Source organism: Podarcis melisellensis, assembly GCF_964234715.1.
Source record: "Podarcis melisellensis genome assembly, chromosome: 15".
NCBI classification, from domain to species: Eukaryota; Metazoa; Chordata; class Lepidosauria; order Squamata; family Lacertidae; genus Podarcis; species Podarcis melisellensis.
The window spans coordinates 13,314,741-13,333,474 of record NC_138532.1 but is presented as its reverse complement, the minus strand read 5'-3'; the positions used below and the strand labels follow the sequence as shown (position 1 = coordinate 13,333,474).

General features: G+C 42.6%; 1 protein-coding gene across 1 annotated transcript; it reads left to right on the top strand.

The window, feature by feature from the left end:
- The first annotated feature begins 307 nt into the window (after positions 1–307).
- Positions 308–17,909, top strand: CHEK1 (checkpoint kinase 1). The gene is made up of 13 exons (XM_081890981.1): positions 308–703; positions 3,922–4,006; positions 4,666–4,889; positions 5,517–5,581; positions 5,677–5,746; positions 6,970–7,158; positions 9,138–9,242; positions 9,523–9,618; positions 10,650–10,758; positions 12,280–12,457; positions 13,714–13,845; positions 15,159–15,260; positions 16,438–17,909. Exons 1-13 carry the CDS (start codon positions 517–519, stop codon positions 16,531–16,533), a joined length of 1,638 nt encoding a protein of 545 aa, XP_081747107.1. The 5' UTR covers positions 308–516; the 3' UTR covers positions 16,534–17,909.
- Positions 17,910–18,734: the final 825 nt, after the last annotated feature.

Here is an 18,734-nt window from a genome sequence, read left to right as displayed (position 1 = left end):
CTTCCAACTCTGATTCTATGAAACTAGATGGACTTGTAATATGCAGTTGAAAAAGTTGCCTAAAGAACCCACGGAGGGGAGGAGGGAAGTCCAAGGATTCGAAACCACCTTGTGTAAAATTTCAACATTTGCAAGAATATCATTTCTGTGAATGAACATGTAAAATCAAATTTTTAAAAAATATGTTAGTGGAGGCTGGAAGCCCGAGTGTCATCACCCTCTGCCTGACTAGCAGATTCGGAATGGAAAGGGTCTCAGCAACAGTTATTTGAAATCACTTTCTTCTGACCCCAGGGAGGAGAAAACAAGTCTCAAAAAATCTCCCTACAAGCGTGCAGAGGCATTTCCTAGCCAAATACCGCACCGCGTCTACTCGGAAGCAAGAAGCCCCGCGGCGGGATGCAGAGAGGCGCTTCCTACTCCCGCGCCAGCCGGATCGGGACCGACGGCTTAAAGATGCCGCGAGTTCGCATTAGTTAGCAAAGCGGCTGCCTCCTCTGGCCTCGGGACGCCATTATGCTGCCTCACCCGGGCGGCCGGGGCAGGAGGCGGAGCCGGCGCCGGATTCCTCCCCTCGGCCCCTCGCCGCCGCCTCTTCCTCCCGGCTCTCTCCCAGTCTCTGCCCGGCTCTTGCTCTCGAAGCTCTTCGGCGGGAAACGCCGCTTGCTGATCAGCCGGGGAAGCGGCCCTCGCCGCTGGGCGGGTGAGGACAAAACAAATAATGGCCAAAATGTGGAGAGGGAGGTTGGGCTGCTCCCCTTTCCTCTCGCTCTTCTTTCCTCCCCACGGGGGGCGGAGAAGGGTCTCTATTCTTAGGGAGCGGGGCGTGGGAGAGATGCTTTGGCTTGCCAGCCCCCCCCCCTCCCACCGTAGGAGACTTTTCTTCCTGGTTTCCTTCGCGCATCCCGCTTTCCCCTCCCTGGAACGGCATGCATATGTTTTCCCCAATTTGCCCTCCCAAACAACCCTGGGAGGTAGGCTCGCAGTGCCAAAGGAGCGTCGTCATGGCTATTTGTGCTTTTCGTTGTTGTTTTAATAAGTCCATATTTCATATTGAAAATTAATGTTGCATATTAATTTAATAAGTCCATAGTTCAAAACAAAGAGACTTACAACTTCATTTAAAAAAACCAGTTCATTTCATTGGCTGTGCATGCACGTGCCCTTCTGCGTCCTAATGCACGGATGTTTTCAAAAGGGTGGGCGGCAATTCATATATGTTGTATCTTTGCAGGTTTTGGTACCTTTCTGAAAAGTGAGCATGGGGGATATTTGAGGGAGACACGTGTGTGTGTGTGTGTGTGTGTGTGTGTGTGTGTGTGTGCTTGAGAGCAGGAATTGGGGCAGGGTAAGGGATTTTTAGTTTTAAACTCTGATTTATATTCACGATCTGTTTTATGAATGCTGTTCAAATGCTCTAATGGTTTGAAAGTTGGTTTGTGCAATAAATAGCCTGGCAGGTTTGCAAAAGCCCATGGCTGTAGGCAGTAAAGTTATGCCCTGTGCTGGGACCTGCATGCAACAAAAACAGTGCAGTGTGCTCCTGTTCAAGGTGCCATCCAGCTGTGTCCTTCTAGGAAGCTCCATTTAATTCACATTCTGTGGTCAATCCGCACTCCTCATTTTGCTGTTTTTGTGACTTTTTTTGGCTTCTTACAGTCCTCAATTTTTATTTATTTATTTCTGCAAACTTTTCTTTTGGATAAAGATAATTTCTAGGAGAATTGAGTTTGCTAATAGTATAGGATGTGTGGGCTTTGTTATTGTTTTTTTAAATCCTCCCCCCCCCCAACTTCCTGGCACAGCTCCTGTACCTCTTAAGAGTGACTTTGCTGCAGTCAATAGGTGTAGCACTTCATCACTGTTTGCAGAACTGGAGAAAGCCTCACCTGTTGAATTACTTCCTGTCTAGCAGTTATTTAAAGTGTAAATGAGGGATGCAACAATGTGTATTGCAGAGAAGGCAACAAATGTTGAGTCATTCATGGAGCCCCTTTCATTTCTCATTAAACAAACAAAACTTGAAAAACAAGCTGTGTTGCACAAAATTCTGTGTAATTGAAAGCTTGTCCGAATTAAAAAATTAGTGGTTGTAAAAGATTTGAATTTGTTTTGTCCTACTTGCCTTGTTTTGTGGAACCAGGCATTCTCTACAGTGGGTATTTCATTCCACAACATTGACAGGAGCAATTCAACAAGTGAGGTTCTACAGGCCTTCATAAAAAGGTATAGGAGATTAGAAGCCTTATTTGTACAGTACAGTGGTACCTCGGGTTACATACACTTCAGGTTACAGACTCCACTAACCCAGAAATAGTACCTCGGGTTAATAACTTTCCTTCAGGATGAGAACAGAAATCGTGCTCCAGTGGTGCAGCGGCAGCAGGAGGCCCCATTAGCTAAAGTGGTGCATCAGGATAAGAACAGTTTCAGGTTAAGAACGGACCTCCGGAATGAATTAAGTACTTAACCCGAGGTACCACTGTACAGTATTTAAAAAACCAAAATAATCCACATCCATCCCATAGTCTCTCTACTTCCGCCAGCCATGGAATATGTGCAGCTTGCAGATTTAACATATAGACTAAGAGAACAAGAAGAACAAACATTTTGAGAAAACTGGATAATTTTATTGAATATATGGGGGGAATTGTGTACACCTGAAAACGTTGGCAGCATTAAGATTAATTCAACAGTGTAAAAATGTTTTGATGGATGTAATATAGTCGTACCTTGGAAGGCGAACAGAATCTGTTCTGGAAGTCCGTTCGACTTCCAAAACATTCGGAAACCAAAGCGCGGCTTCCAATTGGCTGCAGGAAACTCCTGCAGCCAATCGGAAGCCACAGAAGCCCCGTCAGACGTTCGGGTTCCAAAGAACGTTCGCAAACTGGAACAGTCACTTCCGGGTTTGTGGCGTTCAGGAGCCAAAACATTCGAGAACTAAGGTGTTTGAAAACCACTGTGCACCTGTAATGGAATACTGAATGGTTTCGTTTATGTAAAATATTCAGGTAAATAAGATATGCAAAGAGAAGAAGGGAAAGAGAAGAAGGGAAGTCATGGATATTTTAAGGATGTTTAAATGAGTATTCTAAATTGTAAAACAAAATTTAATAAAAATTTTATATATAGACATAAACTTCAGTGTGCCTACTCTTCCCCTCCCCCCAAATTTTTTTATTGGTTTTCACAATATTATAAGCAAACAAACACATAAGACAAACAAACATAAATCATAGCCTTATTGAAAATTACACTTACTAACTGTGTTAAGTGGCTTCCCCTTGGTTGAATTTCATTGCATTTCCTTTTAACGGTTTCCCAAGTCACAATTCTTATAAAATTTAACTTAAACATTAACATCCTTAAATCTTCACTTTATGAAATTAAACATATTAATTCATCATTTAACATAAATAAAATCCTCAGCCAATTAAGTATCTGCAAGCTGTTTTCATTTAGATTAACTTAACATATTTAACTAATCATTGAATTTAATCCACTGTTCCTGATACTCCCCCTCCTGGTTGCAGACTCTTCCAGTTAGGTCGGCTAGCTCCGAAAAATCCATCATCTCAGTGTGCCTACTCTTGAGTAGGACTAGCACTGCGCACAACCCCTAGCATTCTGAGGTAAGACTCCTATATTATCCCCTTTAGCGTTTTTTTCAGAAATAAGCTGCCCTATACTGATCAATCTGTTAGTCCATCTAGCTCAATGTTATCTACAATGACTGGATGAAGCTCTCCCAAGATTTCAAATAGGGTTCTCTCTTAGCCTTACATGGAGATGCTGGGGATTGAATGTGGGATCTACTTCATGCAAAGCAAATTTTCTGCCACCCCCCCCCCCCTTCTGCCTTGGCAGCCAAATACTTATGACCCTTGACTTCCGATTCCTTATTTCTTTGATCTGCAGAGTGTGTCCTATTTGTCAAGATGGCCGTGCCTTTCGTGGAAGACTGGGACTTAGTGCAGACCCTCGGGGAAGGCGCTTATGGAGAGTGAGTATAGCTTAGGCAATACCATGCAACATATTATAATAAAGGTAAAGGGACCCCTGACGATTAGGTCCAGTCGTGGCCGACTCTGGGGTTGCGGCGCTCATCTCGCTTTATTGGCTGAGGGAGCTGGCATACAGCTTCTGGGTCATGTGGCCAGCATGACTAAGCCGCTTCTGGCAAACCAGAGCAGCGCACGGAAATGCCGTTTACCTTCCCACTGGAGCGGTACCTATTTATCTACTTGCACTGGTGTGCTTTCAAACTGTTAGGTTGGCAGGAGCAGGGACTGAGCAACGGGAGCTCGCCCCGTCGCGGGGATTCGAACTGCCGACCTTCTGATCGGCAAGTCCTAGGCTCTGGTTTAACCCCAAGTGCCACCCACGTCCCTTAACATATTATAATACATGGAGGTAAATGAATGGTTCCCAAAGAAGAGTAAACTGTAAATTGAAATTGCTGCTGTATTCTTGTGTCGAGGGTTGTAAAAAATCACAAGAGCTTTAATTTGGGTTGTTGAATTTGCTCATTTTTTTCCAGGAGGAGGAAATGTGTGCTGTGGCTGGCAAGCAAAGCTGAGACTTAACATGTAATTTTTAGTAATGGTGTTTGGTGAGGAAAGCCTATCTATAAAAACCCTGTTTTCCACTTTCTCTTTATAGAGTTCAGTTGGCTGTGAACAGACGCACGGAAGAAGCAGTGGCGGTGAAGATTGTTGACATGAAATGCGCTATAGAGTGCCCAGATCAGATTAAGAAGGAGATCTGCATTAACAAAATGTTAAATCACGAGAACATTGTCAAGTTTTACGGACATCGGCGAGAAGGCACTATTCAGTATCTGTTCCTAGAGTACTGCAGCGGGGGAGAACTCTTTGACCGAATAGGTACGGGGGGTTTTATGGGATAGGAAGGCAGGCCACAGAATGGTCATTGGGTGAGGATGCTCTCCAAGGGTCAAATGGTTTATTTATTTAAGTCATCTATATACAGTCGTTCCTTGGATCCTGAACACCTTGTGATGTGAATGTTTTGTCTCCTGAACGCCACAAACTTGGAAGTGACTTCCAGTTTGTGAACGTTCTTCAAAACCCGAACGTCCGACAGGGCTTCTGTGGCTTTCGATTGGCTGCAGGAGCTTCCTGCGGCCAATTGGAAGCCACACCTTGGGTTTCCAAATGTTTTGGAAGTCGAACAGACTTCTGGAACAGATTCCCTTCGACTTCCAAGGTACCACTGCAACTTGCATTTCAGGGATATTTAAACACATTCAAAGCAAGCCTCCTCTATGGTAGCCTGCAATCATTTTATGAACTTAAATCCAAACAAAAATGGTGTTTGCTGCTATCAATGCTACTGTGAAACATGGTGTTCAGTTTGTTACCAATAATGCCTTCGGCCATAACTATTTCAGAGCAAACAACTAGAAAGGTTATATTCATTAGAAACACTGCTATCACTGTGTAAATTTCATTAGTATGTTTCTTCATGAAGCTATGGTGCCTTCCTTGCAGAGCCAGATGTAGGAATGCCTGAAGCAGAAGCACAGAAGTTTTTCCACCAGCTTATAGCTGGAGTCGTAAGTTTATTTAAGTTGCTTTTTCAAGCTCTTTTTTGTGTGTGAAAGCAGGTTGAATGAATGCTTTCTATTAATGCCTTGTATCATTTTGAAAGGTCTACCTTCACAGTATAGGAGTAACACATCGGGATATTAAGCCTGAGAATCTGCTGCTAAATGGAATGGGTAAGAGAGAGAGAGACGGCTTCGTTCTTGTTGTTGTTGTTTAGTTGTTTAGTCGTGTCTGACTCTTCATGACCCCATGGACCAGAGCAGGCCAGCCACTCCTGTCTTCCACTGTCTCCTGCAGTTTGGTCAAACTCATGCTGGTAGCTTCGAGAACACTGTCCAACCATCTTGTCCTCTTTCATCCCCTTCTCCCTGCGCCCTCCATCTTTCCCAACATCAGGGTCTTTTCCAGGGAGTCTTTTCTTCTCATGTGGTGGCCAAAATATTGGAGCCTCAGCTTCACAATCTGTCCTTCCAGTGAGCACTCAGGGCTGATTTCCTTTAGAGTGGAGAGGTTTGATCTTCTTGCAGTCCACTCTCAAGAGTCTCCTCCAACACCATAATTCAAAAGCATCAATTCTTCAGTGATCAGCCTTCTTTATGGTCCAGCTCTCACTTCCATACATCACTAATTTCTTTAGTTCAGTATCAATTTCTCACAAGTGAAAAAGCAGCCCGCACTTTGGATGTGAAAGCAACAAGTTCTCTCTGTTGCTAACCCCAAACATCAAGCAATCAGAGGACTTCGGTTTGGTTTTTTTTAGCATTTCACTTGGCTGTCCTTGGCTGGCATACTTGAAAGGACCATTTTTTAAAAGGTTAAATGTTTGTGTCTTTAAATCAATGTTACTTTAGTGCAGGGATCAGCAAACTTTTTCAGCAGGGGGCTGGTCCACTGTCCCTCAGACCCTGTTGCGAGGGCGGACTATAATATGAAGAAAAAAAAATGAACAAATTCCTGTGCCTCACAAATAACTCAGAGATGCATTTTAAATAAAAGGACACATTCTACTCATGTCAAAACACCAGGCAGGCCCCACAAATAACCCAGAGATGCATTTTAAATAAAAGGACACATTCTACTCATGTAAAAACACACTGATTCCCGGGCTGTCTGCAGGCCGGATTAAGAAGGCGATTGGGCCGGATCCAGCTCCCAGGCTTTAGTTTGCCTACCCATGCTTTAGTGTGCCTCAAACAAAGATGATGAATTAGAATGATGTGCAAGATACCTTCTTTATGCTGTTTATCTGAAGAAGTGTGCATGCACACGAAAGCTCATACCAAGAACTAACTTAGTTGGTCTTTAAGGTGCTACAGGAAGGAATTTTTTTTGTTTTGACTATGGCAGACCAACACGGCTACCTATCTGTAACTTCTTTATGCTTGTATTTGTTTAGATAATCTCAAAATCTCTGACTTTGGACTAGCAACTGTGTTTAAGTACAATGGTCGTGAGCGATTGTTGAACAAGATGTGTGGCACGCTCCCGTACATCGCTCCAGAAGTCCTTAAAAGAAAAGAATTCCATGCCGAGCCAGTTGATGTTTGGTCATGTGGAATCGTACTCACTGCCATGTTGGCAGGAGGTAAGAGCTACCCAAGTTTTAATTTGTTTTATTAACATTAGTTTGTTGATAAACTAATGCTCTACATTTACACAACAGGGATACAGATCAGCAGTGCACCTAGGTGTATTATCTCTTGGGAATTCAGGATATTTATTAAGGTGTGGTTCTTGATCTAGTTCATTACAGTGGTACCTTGGTTCTCAAACTTAATCCGTTCCAGATGGTCATTCCAAAACCAAGGCATGCTTTCCCATAGAAAGTAATGCAAAATGGATTAATCCGTTCCAGACTTTTAAAAACAATGCCTAAAACACCAATTTAACATGAATTTTATTCTCCAACGAGACCATTGATTCATAAAATGAAAGCAAGAAACAATGTACTGCAGTCACACAATCAGTCAATCTGCACTGGGTTCCACACAGTCACAAAAACAAAACAAAAAGAGCCGCAAAAACAAAAATGCAAAATGAATAGTAAAAACAGACACTCAAAACGGAGCGCGTTCGGCTTCCAAAAAGAGTCCGCAAACCGGAACACTTACTTCTGGGTTTGCAGTGTTTGGGTTCCAAGTTGTTTGAGTACCAAGGCATATGAGAACCAAGGTACCACTGTAATCATCTACAGGCCTTCACAAATATACTGGTGGAGAGGGGACATTAAAAAAAAGAGAAAGGCCCATGTACATTTTTCATTCTTGAAAAATTCAAGCAAGAGTAGAACAAACAACACCCATAGCAGTTTTGCAAAAGTTGCTGGCTGATCTTATTAACTTGAAGTACAAACTTAGTGACTGATTCAGTCACATGAGATGAGGCACCCATGGCTTGGAAGGTCGTACGCCACTCTAAAGCTTGAGTCGCAAAGGAAGCCATCAGAGGACAAATACATGTGGTTCTTTTGTCTCTTTAAAAAGGATACCATAGTAGCACATTTATTAGCACACAGTTACACAATTCATATATGGACTGCCGCTAAATCTTCCTTCCAGTGTAGCTAAGAGGAGATTGTTGAAGCTAATTAATTACCCTTTAACCATCACTGTTTGTATGGTTACTCACAAGAATTGCTGAGAACATCTCTTCAACTGTCTACCCCAAGAAAGCTCTCCTCTTAAAAGCAGCTATGTGAACTTTCCCCTCTCCTTCAATACAGCCTTTAAAAAATAATAATATATTTTTAGATCAAATTTAAGCAGATAGAATAAAAGCACAAGCATTTCTACCGATTCAACACCAAAAGTAGCAATAATACACCACAACAAATTTCCAGTGTTTGATGAACCTGCAAGATACTGCATTATATTTTATTTTTTTTAAAAAAACAGGCTTTGGAAGGAAGAGTCATTTAAGTTAAAGCATTCTATACATTCAGCATAGAATGTTCATTTATAAATGTGTTGCCAAAACCAGCATTGAAAATAATAATAATAATAATAATAATAATAATAATAATAATAATAATAATGAATTCTTCACAGTTTTAACAGCATACAACTACTGACTCTCTCAGTGGTAGATAGTTTCATATAGTTTTAAATATTGCAAGCAGCCCTGAGCAATGCTTTTGCACCAGGAGGGTAGGATATAAATGTTGTAATACATATAATAAAATTAATTTTAAAACAAGTGTATCTGCAAGAATTTTTTGAGGGATTTAGCTTACTGCATAAATCTGGAGCATATTGCATAGTAACCATATTTTCTGATAGTGTGACATTTGTAGCTAAGCTGGAAGAGAAAAAAAGAAATTGCCGGGGATTTTCATTGCTCGCATGCTTTACTGGAGACTATTTTTCCAGTCTAAGTAGTTTTTAATTCCTTGTTTTGAATTAGCTGTGTAACTAATGTGGTTACTAGTGACCTTATTATAACCCTTGGGTGTGTCTCTTCCTCCTAAAATGCTAACATCCATTTGGTTGAAACCCAAATACATTCTTAGTTTGTCCCCAGATCACTGACAAGTTTTGTCAAGAAATGTGGCTTTCTTTCTTGCAGAATTGCCATGGGACCAGCCTGTTGACACATGTCAAGAATACTGTGATTGGAAAGAAAAGAAAACATATTTGTCACCATGGAAGAAGATAGACTCGTTGCCACTAGGTACAGACCTTTACTGACTGTTTTTATATTTACTTGGCGGGGCAGTCTTGATAGCTTTGCTAAGAAATGAGCGTGTTATTTTTCTGAGTACAGATCATATCCTCCAAAGAACATCTTTAAAGGCTGGGTGACTGGTTCATGTAAAAATTGTAATGATTTATTTGGAAAGCCACAATGTTTGAGGGCATCTCAATTGAATTGCGAGCCATTGCCACAGAAGGTGGACAATTTCAGGAACTTGTAGGCCATGCATATAAACAAATTCTTTATTTCTTTGCAGCTTTACTCCTCAAACTATTAACTGAGGACCCCGCATCAAGGCTTACTATTGAAGACCTAAAAAAGGACAGGTGGTACACAAAAGCCTTAAAGAAAGGTAATATAAAAAAATATGCATGTGAATTTTGTATGTAGCTGCAGATTTGAAATCTTTTGACATCTGAAAACGGTTCAGTTGACATCTCTCATATATGCTGCTGAAAGGAGCGAGTGATATATTAATATTGATATTTGCAATTTAGGTGGCTCACGCTATTTTAATCTTAGTTGAGGATAGATTTTGCTTGCTTTTTCATCCCCTTTGCGGATCAGTCCCATTTATCAAGGTCTGCTGCTAATAAAGGCTCGTCTTGGGTTAATCCAGGCATAGGCAAACTGGGCCCTCCAGATGTTTTGGGACTACAATTCCCATCATCCCTGACCACTGGTCCTGTTAGCTAGGGATCATGGGAGTTGTAGTCAAAAACATCTGGAGGGCCGAGTTTGCCTATGCCTGAAATCGGTACATTCACTTTTGACTCTAGGATGAAAACCAGTGTAAATCATTCCAATATTATGATTCTGCACACACCCCCCTCCCTTGTGACATGTGGGAGCACCCATCTAAATGAAAAATGTGATGTGGAAAGCCTCCTTAGTCACTTTGAATCAACATTTTAATTAGCTCTAACAATGGGAAGAAGTTGTTGGCCTCAGAATTCTGCAGATCATTTGGCAGTTCTATTGCAATTATTTGATCCCACCATTCATGAAGTTTGAATACAGTGGTACCTTGGTTCTCGAATTTAATCTGTTCAGGGAGTCCATTCGGCTCCCAGAATGGTTCACAAACCAAGGCGTGGCTTCCGATTTGTTCGACAACTAAGCCGTTCGACTACCAAGGTACCACTGTCGGTGGTTGTGAGTTTACATTAGTGTTCACAAATACAAGTGATGTGTGTTTAGCTTCTTTTGGTCTTAGGAAGAATGACAAGCTGGCACACAGCACCTTTGGAAAGGTTGGAGCCATTAAAAAACAACAGCAACAATCCAATCATTTTACTTGGGATTTACAATGTACTTAACAGTGAATGACAAAAATAATTCCCCCCTCCCCTTTGAAAACTGAGTACTAGTTTTTCTTTCTAGGCATCAAGCGGCCTCGAGTCTCATCGGGGGGACTATCCGATTCCCCAGGGTGTTTTTCTAAGCACATCCGATCGGATACGGACTTCTCTCCAGTGAAAAGTGCACGCAGGTGAAAAATATATTCGTTCATTGTGTCCAACACACAGGCAAAAGCATGTGTGTATGTGGTGTCTGGCTAATATTTTTAACTTGATGGGGAACTTTTTATTTTTTACTCTGATGCTCTGCAATGACTTATTCTGTGCTGCCATATCTTAAGACGTGTTCCACAAGTAACAAAACCAGAGGTGATCTATGGCATGTCTTCACTGTGCCACTAGGCTGCAGTAGCCAGTTTAACAGAGCCAGATCTTCTCTTCCTTCTTGCCCCTCCTTCGCTGCATTGTTGCCTGCCCCCTCGATTTGACAGAATAGTAGCAAAACAACTCGTACACAGAGAGCGAGGGCAGCAGCGGAGATGGTTTTGTATCTGAAAGCACTCATTCTATCCTGTTTAAATACCAAAGTTGGGGAATTTTGGGGACTTTAATATGAGGATTAATCTGATGGTTCTAGTGTCTGGGTCTTATTTAAGTGCAGGAGAAAATGGGCGAAGGTGGGGGTATGTTTTAAGTCTTGCAGAGCATAACAAAGTAATATGTTCAAGTTGTGTGGTAAATGCTACTGTTGAGGCTGTGTGTGTTTTATGATTCCAGAAACATGCAATGCAGAAAACAAGTGACTTTTTATATTAAGCAGGAGTGGCGAACTCCCAAGAGACTGTGAACTACTCAGAGTTAAAAACTGGCCGTGATCTACCCCCTTTTAGGGGTTCAGATCAAAGTTGTTGAGCTTTCTTTAAAGCCCCTGACCATTAGGTCCAGTCGTGGCCGACTCTGGGGTTGCGGCGGTCATCTCGCTTTATTGGCTGAGGGAGCCGGCATACAGCTTCCGGGTCATGTGGCCAGCATGACTAAGCTGCTTCTGGTGAACCAGAGCAGCGCACGGAAACACTGTTTACCTTCCCGCTGGAGTGGTACCTATTTATCTAATTGCACTTTACATGCTTTCGAACTGCTAGGTTGGCAGGAGCAGGGACCGAGCAATGGGAGCTCACCCCGTCGTGGGGATTCGAACTGCCGACCTTCTGATCAGCAAGTCCTAGGCTCTGTGGTTTAACCCACAGCGCCACCCGCGCCCCTAAGGAGCTTTCTTTAGGAAGGAGGAAAGACCCGTTTTTGTGGGGAGCAGGGAAAAAATGTTGAGCTTTTTTTTTACGGGATGCCTAAGTTGTTGAGCTTCTTTGCATCAAAACACCACCACCACAAACTGGCTTATAAGTATAAAACCAAATTTACTAGAATAATAGCTAGAATAGAGATAGACCTGTAACCATTCAAGCATACCAAAGAGCTCCAGTGATCTACCGGTAGATCACGATCTACCTGTTGGACGTGCCTGCATTAAGGCAATTCAATCATGATAGAATGATTTAAATAATGACGAAAATTGCCAAGAAAAAGGCCGACTTAATGCCCAGTTCTGAGGGCCAACGCATGTAGCGGTTAACTCCCGGAAATAAAAAAAGTTCTAGACAATGTGTTGTTGCGCCATTTAGGAACGTAACACCACTTTGTTTTCATTGCTGCAGTGAGGAGAAAAAGACCTGCTCCAATTCTCAGCCGGAACCTGGCACTGGACTTTCTTTGTGGGATAGCGGTCCAGCTGGCATCGATAAGCTCGTGCAAGGCATCAGCTTCTCCCAGCCAGCTTGCCCTGAACACATGCTGCTCAACAGCCAGCTGCTTGGCACTCCCAGTTCTTCCCAGGTAACTTGGTCCGGTGGATCGGCTATCGAGCCAATCAGAACTTCCATTGTTTTTGGAACTTGTAGAGGCCCTTATGCTTTCGATATGCATCGTAACAGCAACCTGCCTCCCCAATTTAATGCTTCAGCCCTCGAAAAAATATATACACCCTTGTGCAAATTAATTGAAACAAGCAATGTAGTTTATTGTACAAACTCACATATACATTGACAAAACTCACAGATACCTACATTAGTAATGGATATGACCTCCGCTGTTTTTAAGCAGCATTTGAACACGGTTTGGCATGGAGTAATTTCACTGTTGATTTTCGGATCCCTGTACCACACTTGAATCAGCGCCTGAATGAGCTTCTCCATAGTCTTCCAGTCTACAGCACGGAGACTTTTCCATATACAGTGGTGCCCCGCAAGACGAATGCCTTGCAAGACGGAAAACCTGCTAGACGAAAGGGTTTTCCGTTTTGGAGATGCTTCGCAAAACAAATTTCCTATGGGCTTGCTTCGCAAGACAAAAATGTCTTGCGAGTTCCTGTGGGGTTTTTTCCTTCCCCCCGCCCTTTTCCCAAGCTACTAAGTCGCTTATCAGCTGAGCCGCTGAGCCGCTTAACAGCTGATCCGCTAAGCCGCTTATCAGCTGAGCCGCTAAGCCTGCTAAGCCGCTAATCCGATAATGGGCTTGCTTCGCAAGACAAAAAAACCGCAAGACGAAGAGACTCGCGGAACAGATTCTTTTCGGATTCTTTTCGTCTTGCGAGGCACCACTGTAGCCCACAAATTATCAATGGGATTTACATCTGGGGAATTCCCTGGCCAATCAAGTACCTGTAGTTGCTCTGTCATGAATTTCTTCACCGCTTTCGATGTGTGACAGGGGGATAGGTCCTGCTGCAATATCCCAGTACCGCCAAGATACCTCTTTTCCAGCTCTGGAATAACTCTTTCGTAGAACCTCAATATATTGTGGCGAGAGCATCATTCCATCTGTTGGCTGCAGGCTTCCAACACCATAATGATCACCTGACTTTTCATGTTTGTTTTGAGTACAGGATTACGAGTAAGATAGAAAACATGCTTTGTTTCAATTAATTTGCACAAGGGTGTATATATTTGGTTCATGCACAGGACACCTATATTTTTAAATGATTGCTATGCAATTCTTTAGCACCATAAAACAATGCAAAGCCTTGATGAAAACTTGACATTTATTTTAGCCTTCAGCTGACTTCTGGCGTCTTCCATTCCTTTCTCTCTTAGAATTCGTGGCAGCGCTTAGTGAAGAGAATGACCCGTTTCTTTTTGAAGCTGGATGCTGACCAGTCTTACCACGTATTGAAGGAGGTTTGCGAAAAAATGGGCTACGTTTGGAAGAAGGGCTGCACAAACCAGGTGTGAATTAATTCTGTGTGTCCATCACACACAAGACGGACAGACAGGCATTGTGGTGTAGGCATGATAGATGGCAGCAAGAGAGAGGGTCTTCTCAGTGGGTGCATCAATATTATGGAACACCTGGCCCTGTGAGACATGGGCCATTCCTTCTCTGGTAGTTGTTGTTGCTTGGTACATACATTTTTATTCTGTCAGCTGGCAGGGAAAACCTGCTCTAAAAGTCCTCATTTGTCTGTGATGCTTGATTTTGTTGTATTTTTAATTCTTCTCTTTTGCATTTTTGTTTGTTGCTTTATTTTATTCAGCGTGATTTTCTTATATTTTCACGCTGTGATTTTAAGTTGTAAGCAGCACCGAGTACGGCAGGTAATTTTAAAAAATAAAATTAATTTGCATATACATACTTTTATGCAGTGCTTTTTTCCCTGGGGGGAGGCAGGGGTACATGTACCCCTAAACATATTTTTAGAAAAAAAGCACTGCCTGTATGTATTTGCATACAAAATAAATATATATGATTTGTTTAGCTAGAAGATACACAATGTCCTGGAAGAAATTGTTATTTTTGAATTCAGGGCCTGTTGGACAGATGCATCCTCATTTGGTTGCTAGTGAGAAAAATAGTGTGAAGGCTGCCATAAACTTTAAGAGCCTAAGTTTGCAACTACAGAGATTTTTCACCCTATAGGGTGCACCGGACCATAGGGCGCACTTATTTTTTTTGGGGGGGGGGGGAATAAAGAAAAAAAAATATTTCCCTCCGAGCCCCAAAGAGCAAAGAAGCCATGACAGCGAGCAGGATGGATCCCGCTAGCTGTCCTGGCTTCGTTTTTAGCCTCAGGGCTGGGGGTCCAGGAGCGAAGGCGAGGTTGCGCTCAACCTCGCCATCGCTCCCAGAGCTTGCTTGCGGGGCAGAACCCCAGAACAGGCTATTGCTCACAAGGCTTGTGGACATCCGCGCGAAGCACGGGGCGCACTCCCGCCGGGCTCCCAAGGCTTGCGGATAGCTTCCTGAAGCCTGGAGAGCGAGAGGGGTTGGTGCACACTGACGCCTCTCGCTCTCCAGGCTTCAACGAAAGCCTGCATTCGCCCCATAGGATGCACACACATTTCCCCTTCATTTTTGGAGGGGAAAAAGTGCGTCCTATAAGGTGAAAAATACGGTATTTTTTTATTTGATTTGATTTGTATACCACCTTATATCGGCAAATCTCAGGGCGGTTCATAGCATAAAAAGAGTGAGCATTATTGATTGTAAATATGCTTTGTAAACCTCTTTCCCCTGATAAAATACTCGCTTTCCTTCTAAGGTTACCATATCAACCACAGATAGAAGAAACAACAAACTGATTTTCAAGGCAAACCTCTTGGAAATGGATGACAAAATACTTGTTGACTTCCGCCTGTCTAAGGTATATACAAAGTTAACCAGCGCATTTCATTCTAAGGATAAGAAGGATACTTGTAGTAGATATTAACCTAAGCAGTCAAACTTACTTAAATAGGAATAAAGCTACATTTTTACCTAGCAGCATAGAAAACAAAGATTTGATTTGATCTGGGTTTTTTAATCTCTTGAGAGATTTGCAAATTGTGGGGAGAATGTTTTATGTGCGGGAATAGTACTTGGGCTCCATCCAGTGGTAGCTCCTTAGTACTGCAGAATGTTTTCACACTGCCAGCTGCCAACATGTTCTGATTCAGAATATTATGTTTGCCATTGTAGTCATTTTATTTTCTAATCTGTTTTAGCATACTGGATGGGCTGGGGCTGGCGGTTAGCCTTCTGCTTGGTTCAAGAGTTGCAGAGTGCTTAGTGGAAAACTCAGCTATGTGGATGAAAGCGCTCTATGTGAGGCTACCTTTGAAGGTGACCCGGAAACTACAACTAATCCAAAATGTGGCAGCTAGACAGGAGAATGTTCTTTGGAACTGTAATATCCAACAGGGCTTCTGTTGGCTGCAGGAGCTTCCTGCAGCCAATCGGAAGCTGCGCTTTGGTTTCCAAATGTTTTGGAAGTCGAACGGACTTCTGGAACGGATTCCGTTCAACTTCCGAGGTACGGCTGTACTAATAATGTTGTTTACTTCCCGGGCCCTAAGGAAGTTAGATTAGCTTCAATCAGAGCCAGGGCCTTTTCAACTCTGGCTCCGGCCTGGTGGAACGCTCTGCCTCATGAGACCAGGGCCCTGCAGGATCTGATTTCTTTCCGCAGGGCCTGTAAGACAGAGTTGTTCCGCCTGGCCTTTGGCTTGGAGCCAATTTGATTCCCTCCCTCCCTCTCTTTCTTTTTTTCTTTTCCTTCTCCTCCTGCGATGAGGCTACATTTTAATATTTTAATGTTTCAATATTTTAATTGTTGTATTTTAATCTTGTTTTTAAGTTGTATTCATTCAACTTGTTTTTATTATTGCTTGTTAGCCGCCCTGAGCCCGGCCTTGGCTGGGGAGGGCGGGGTATAAATAAAAATTGTTATTATTATTATTATTATTATTACTTCCCTCTTGTATCATTTCTCTAGCTAATGCATGCCCTTCCAATTACATATACTGACTTGGATTCTTTCCCCACCTCCCTTCCCTATGCAGGGTGACGGCTTGGAGTTCAAGAGGCATTTCCTGAAGATCAAAGGGAAGCTGAGTGATGTCGTCAGCACACAGAAGCTGTGGCTTCCTGTCACATGATGACATGGTGGTTGAGAGCGGTTCTGTTTTGATTCAGCGGCTTCTGCTAAGGGACAGTCATGCCTGCCGCACCCCAAACTCCAGTCTTTCAATGGAAATCTTTTCTTTTGTTTAGGTTTTATGGGGATAGGCGTTCAAGCTATCCACATACGGTAACAGGCGATAACTGTTGCGAAGCTGCACATTTGCAATGGTTGGCTGGGGTATCTCACCCTTGATTGCGATCATGAAAGTCACGAGTGGCTTAGCTTAGTTCACGTTCTTGACTTAGAAGTGTCTTTTTTTTTGTAGGTTGCTCAAGCTCCTCATCCATATACATGTGTTTTCCTTCTTTTTTCCCAAAGTAAAAAAAAAAATCAGACTGAGCTTGAAAGTTGCTCCTTTGTAAAGCATAACATGAGTGTTATCATGCTCCTTCGATGACTTTGGTTTTAAAAAAACATAAGTTTATGTTATATAAACATGATAAGAGTTGTAGGAATGTTAGGTCCAGAATAAGGTCCTTCTCAAATCACTTGACTCAGTTTATGATTATTTGCTCCTAAAGTCAGGACTTCTGAATGAAGCTTTACAGTTGCAGTTCATTGCTTTCGGTTTCTACTGTCACCCTTGAGAAAACATAAAGCCCAGTGGTTGTTTTTAGCATCAGTTCCAATTTTTAAATATTTTTTTCTATTTTTAGGGTATAATTTTCTCCCCTCTAATCCTTAATAGGTCTGATTAGACTGGCTGAGCCTCTAAAGTATAAGTGGGCAAACCAGGGTGGGCAAAGATAATGGGTTTTGTAGTCTAAGAACATCTTGTGGGGCCATAGGTGCCCCATCTTTAGTCTAAATCAGGGTTTCCCAAACTTGGGTCTCCAGCTGTTTTTGGATTACAACTCCCATCATCTCTAGCTAGCAAGGCCAGTGGTCAGGGATGATGGGAACTATAGTGCAAAACAGCTGGAGGCCCAGGTTTGGGAAACACCGGTCTAAATGGAAAGAGATGTAATGGATTAACAGACCCCTCACTCTTTTTATTTCCTTTTGTACTGTTCTGTCTTTCGGGAAGCAAACTTGTTTCTAACTGGTTAAACTTGAATGGACCATGCAAACACACTAGAGTGGAGGTGGCCAGATGCTAGACTGCAGCGGTCATTGTTCCTGACCTTTGACCATGCTGGATCGGGCTGATGGGAGTTGTAGTCCAGCAAAATCTGGAGGGCACCAGGTTGGCTACCCCTGCACTAAGAGAGTAAGGGGATGACACACAAACCTTGTTTCTGACCATACTTCCTGACCCATACTTAAATCTACAAAACTGTGAATTTTTAACATGTCTGTAAAGAAAATAAAACAATTTGCAAAATAAAGAATGATCTCTGATTAAAAGAACGCTGCCAGTGTATAGCATGCGAGTTTTCTTCTTTATTCACCCGAAATGGAAGATCCTGATAATTCCCTCTTGTAGCAAGGTGGTTTGGAATAAACTATATCACAAAGGGATATATGCTTGGGCAACCAAAATGGAGGGAAATATCTCTGGGGAACTTGACTTTTGTGTTAAATTGAGAGAATTCTAGGCGTTTCAGTAACTGAAGATCTTGTAGGAAGATGTGGTGTGGTATACAGTGTGTTTTCATTGATACTTGTACAGTAGAACCTCAGTTTCCAAACAAAGTCCGTTCCAGAAAACTGTCCGAAAAGTTTGAAAACTGAAAACTCAATACAGAAGCCTCAATACAACGTTGTTGTTTAGTTGTTTAGTCGTGTCCGACTCTTCGTGACCCCATGGACCAGAGCACGCCAGGCACTCCTGTCTTCCACTGCCTCCCGCAGTTTGGTCAGACTCATGTTTGTAGCTTTGAGAACACTGTCCAAGCATCTCGTCCTCTGTCATCTTCTCCTTGTGCCCTCCATCTTTCCCAACATCAGGGTCTTTTCCAGTGAGTCTTCTCTTATGTGGTGGCCAAAGTATTGGAGCCTCGGCTTCAGGATTTGTCCTTCCAGTGAGGACTCAGGGCTGATTTCCTTAAGAATGGAGAGGTTGGATCTTTTTGCAGTCCATGGGACTCTCAAGAGTCTCCTCCAGCACCAGAATTCAAAAGCATCAATTCTTCGGTGATCACCCTTCTTTATGGCTCAATACAATAGGGAAACTCAAAATGGAAGTCGCCTTGGAAGTTTGATTTCCGAGGTGCGTTCGAAAATGGAAGCATT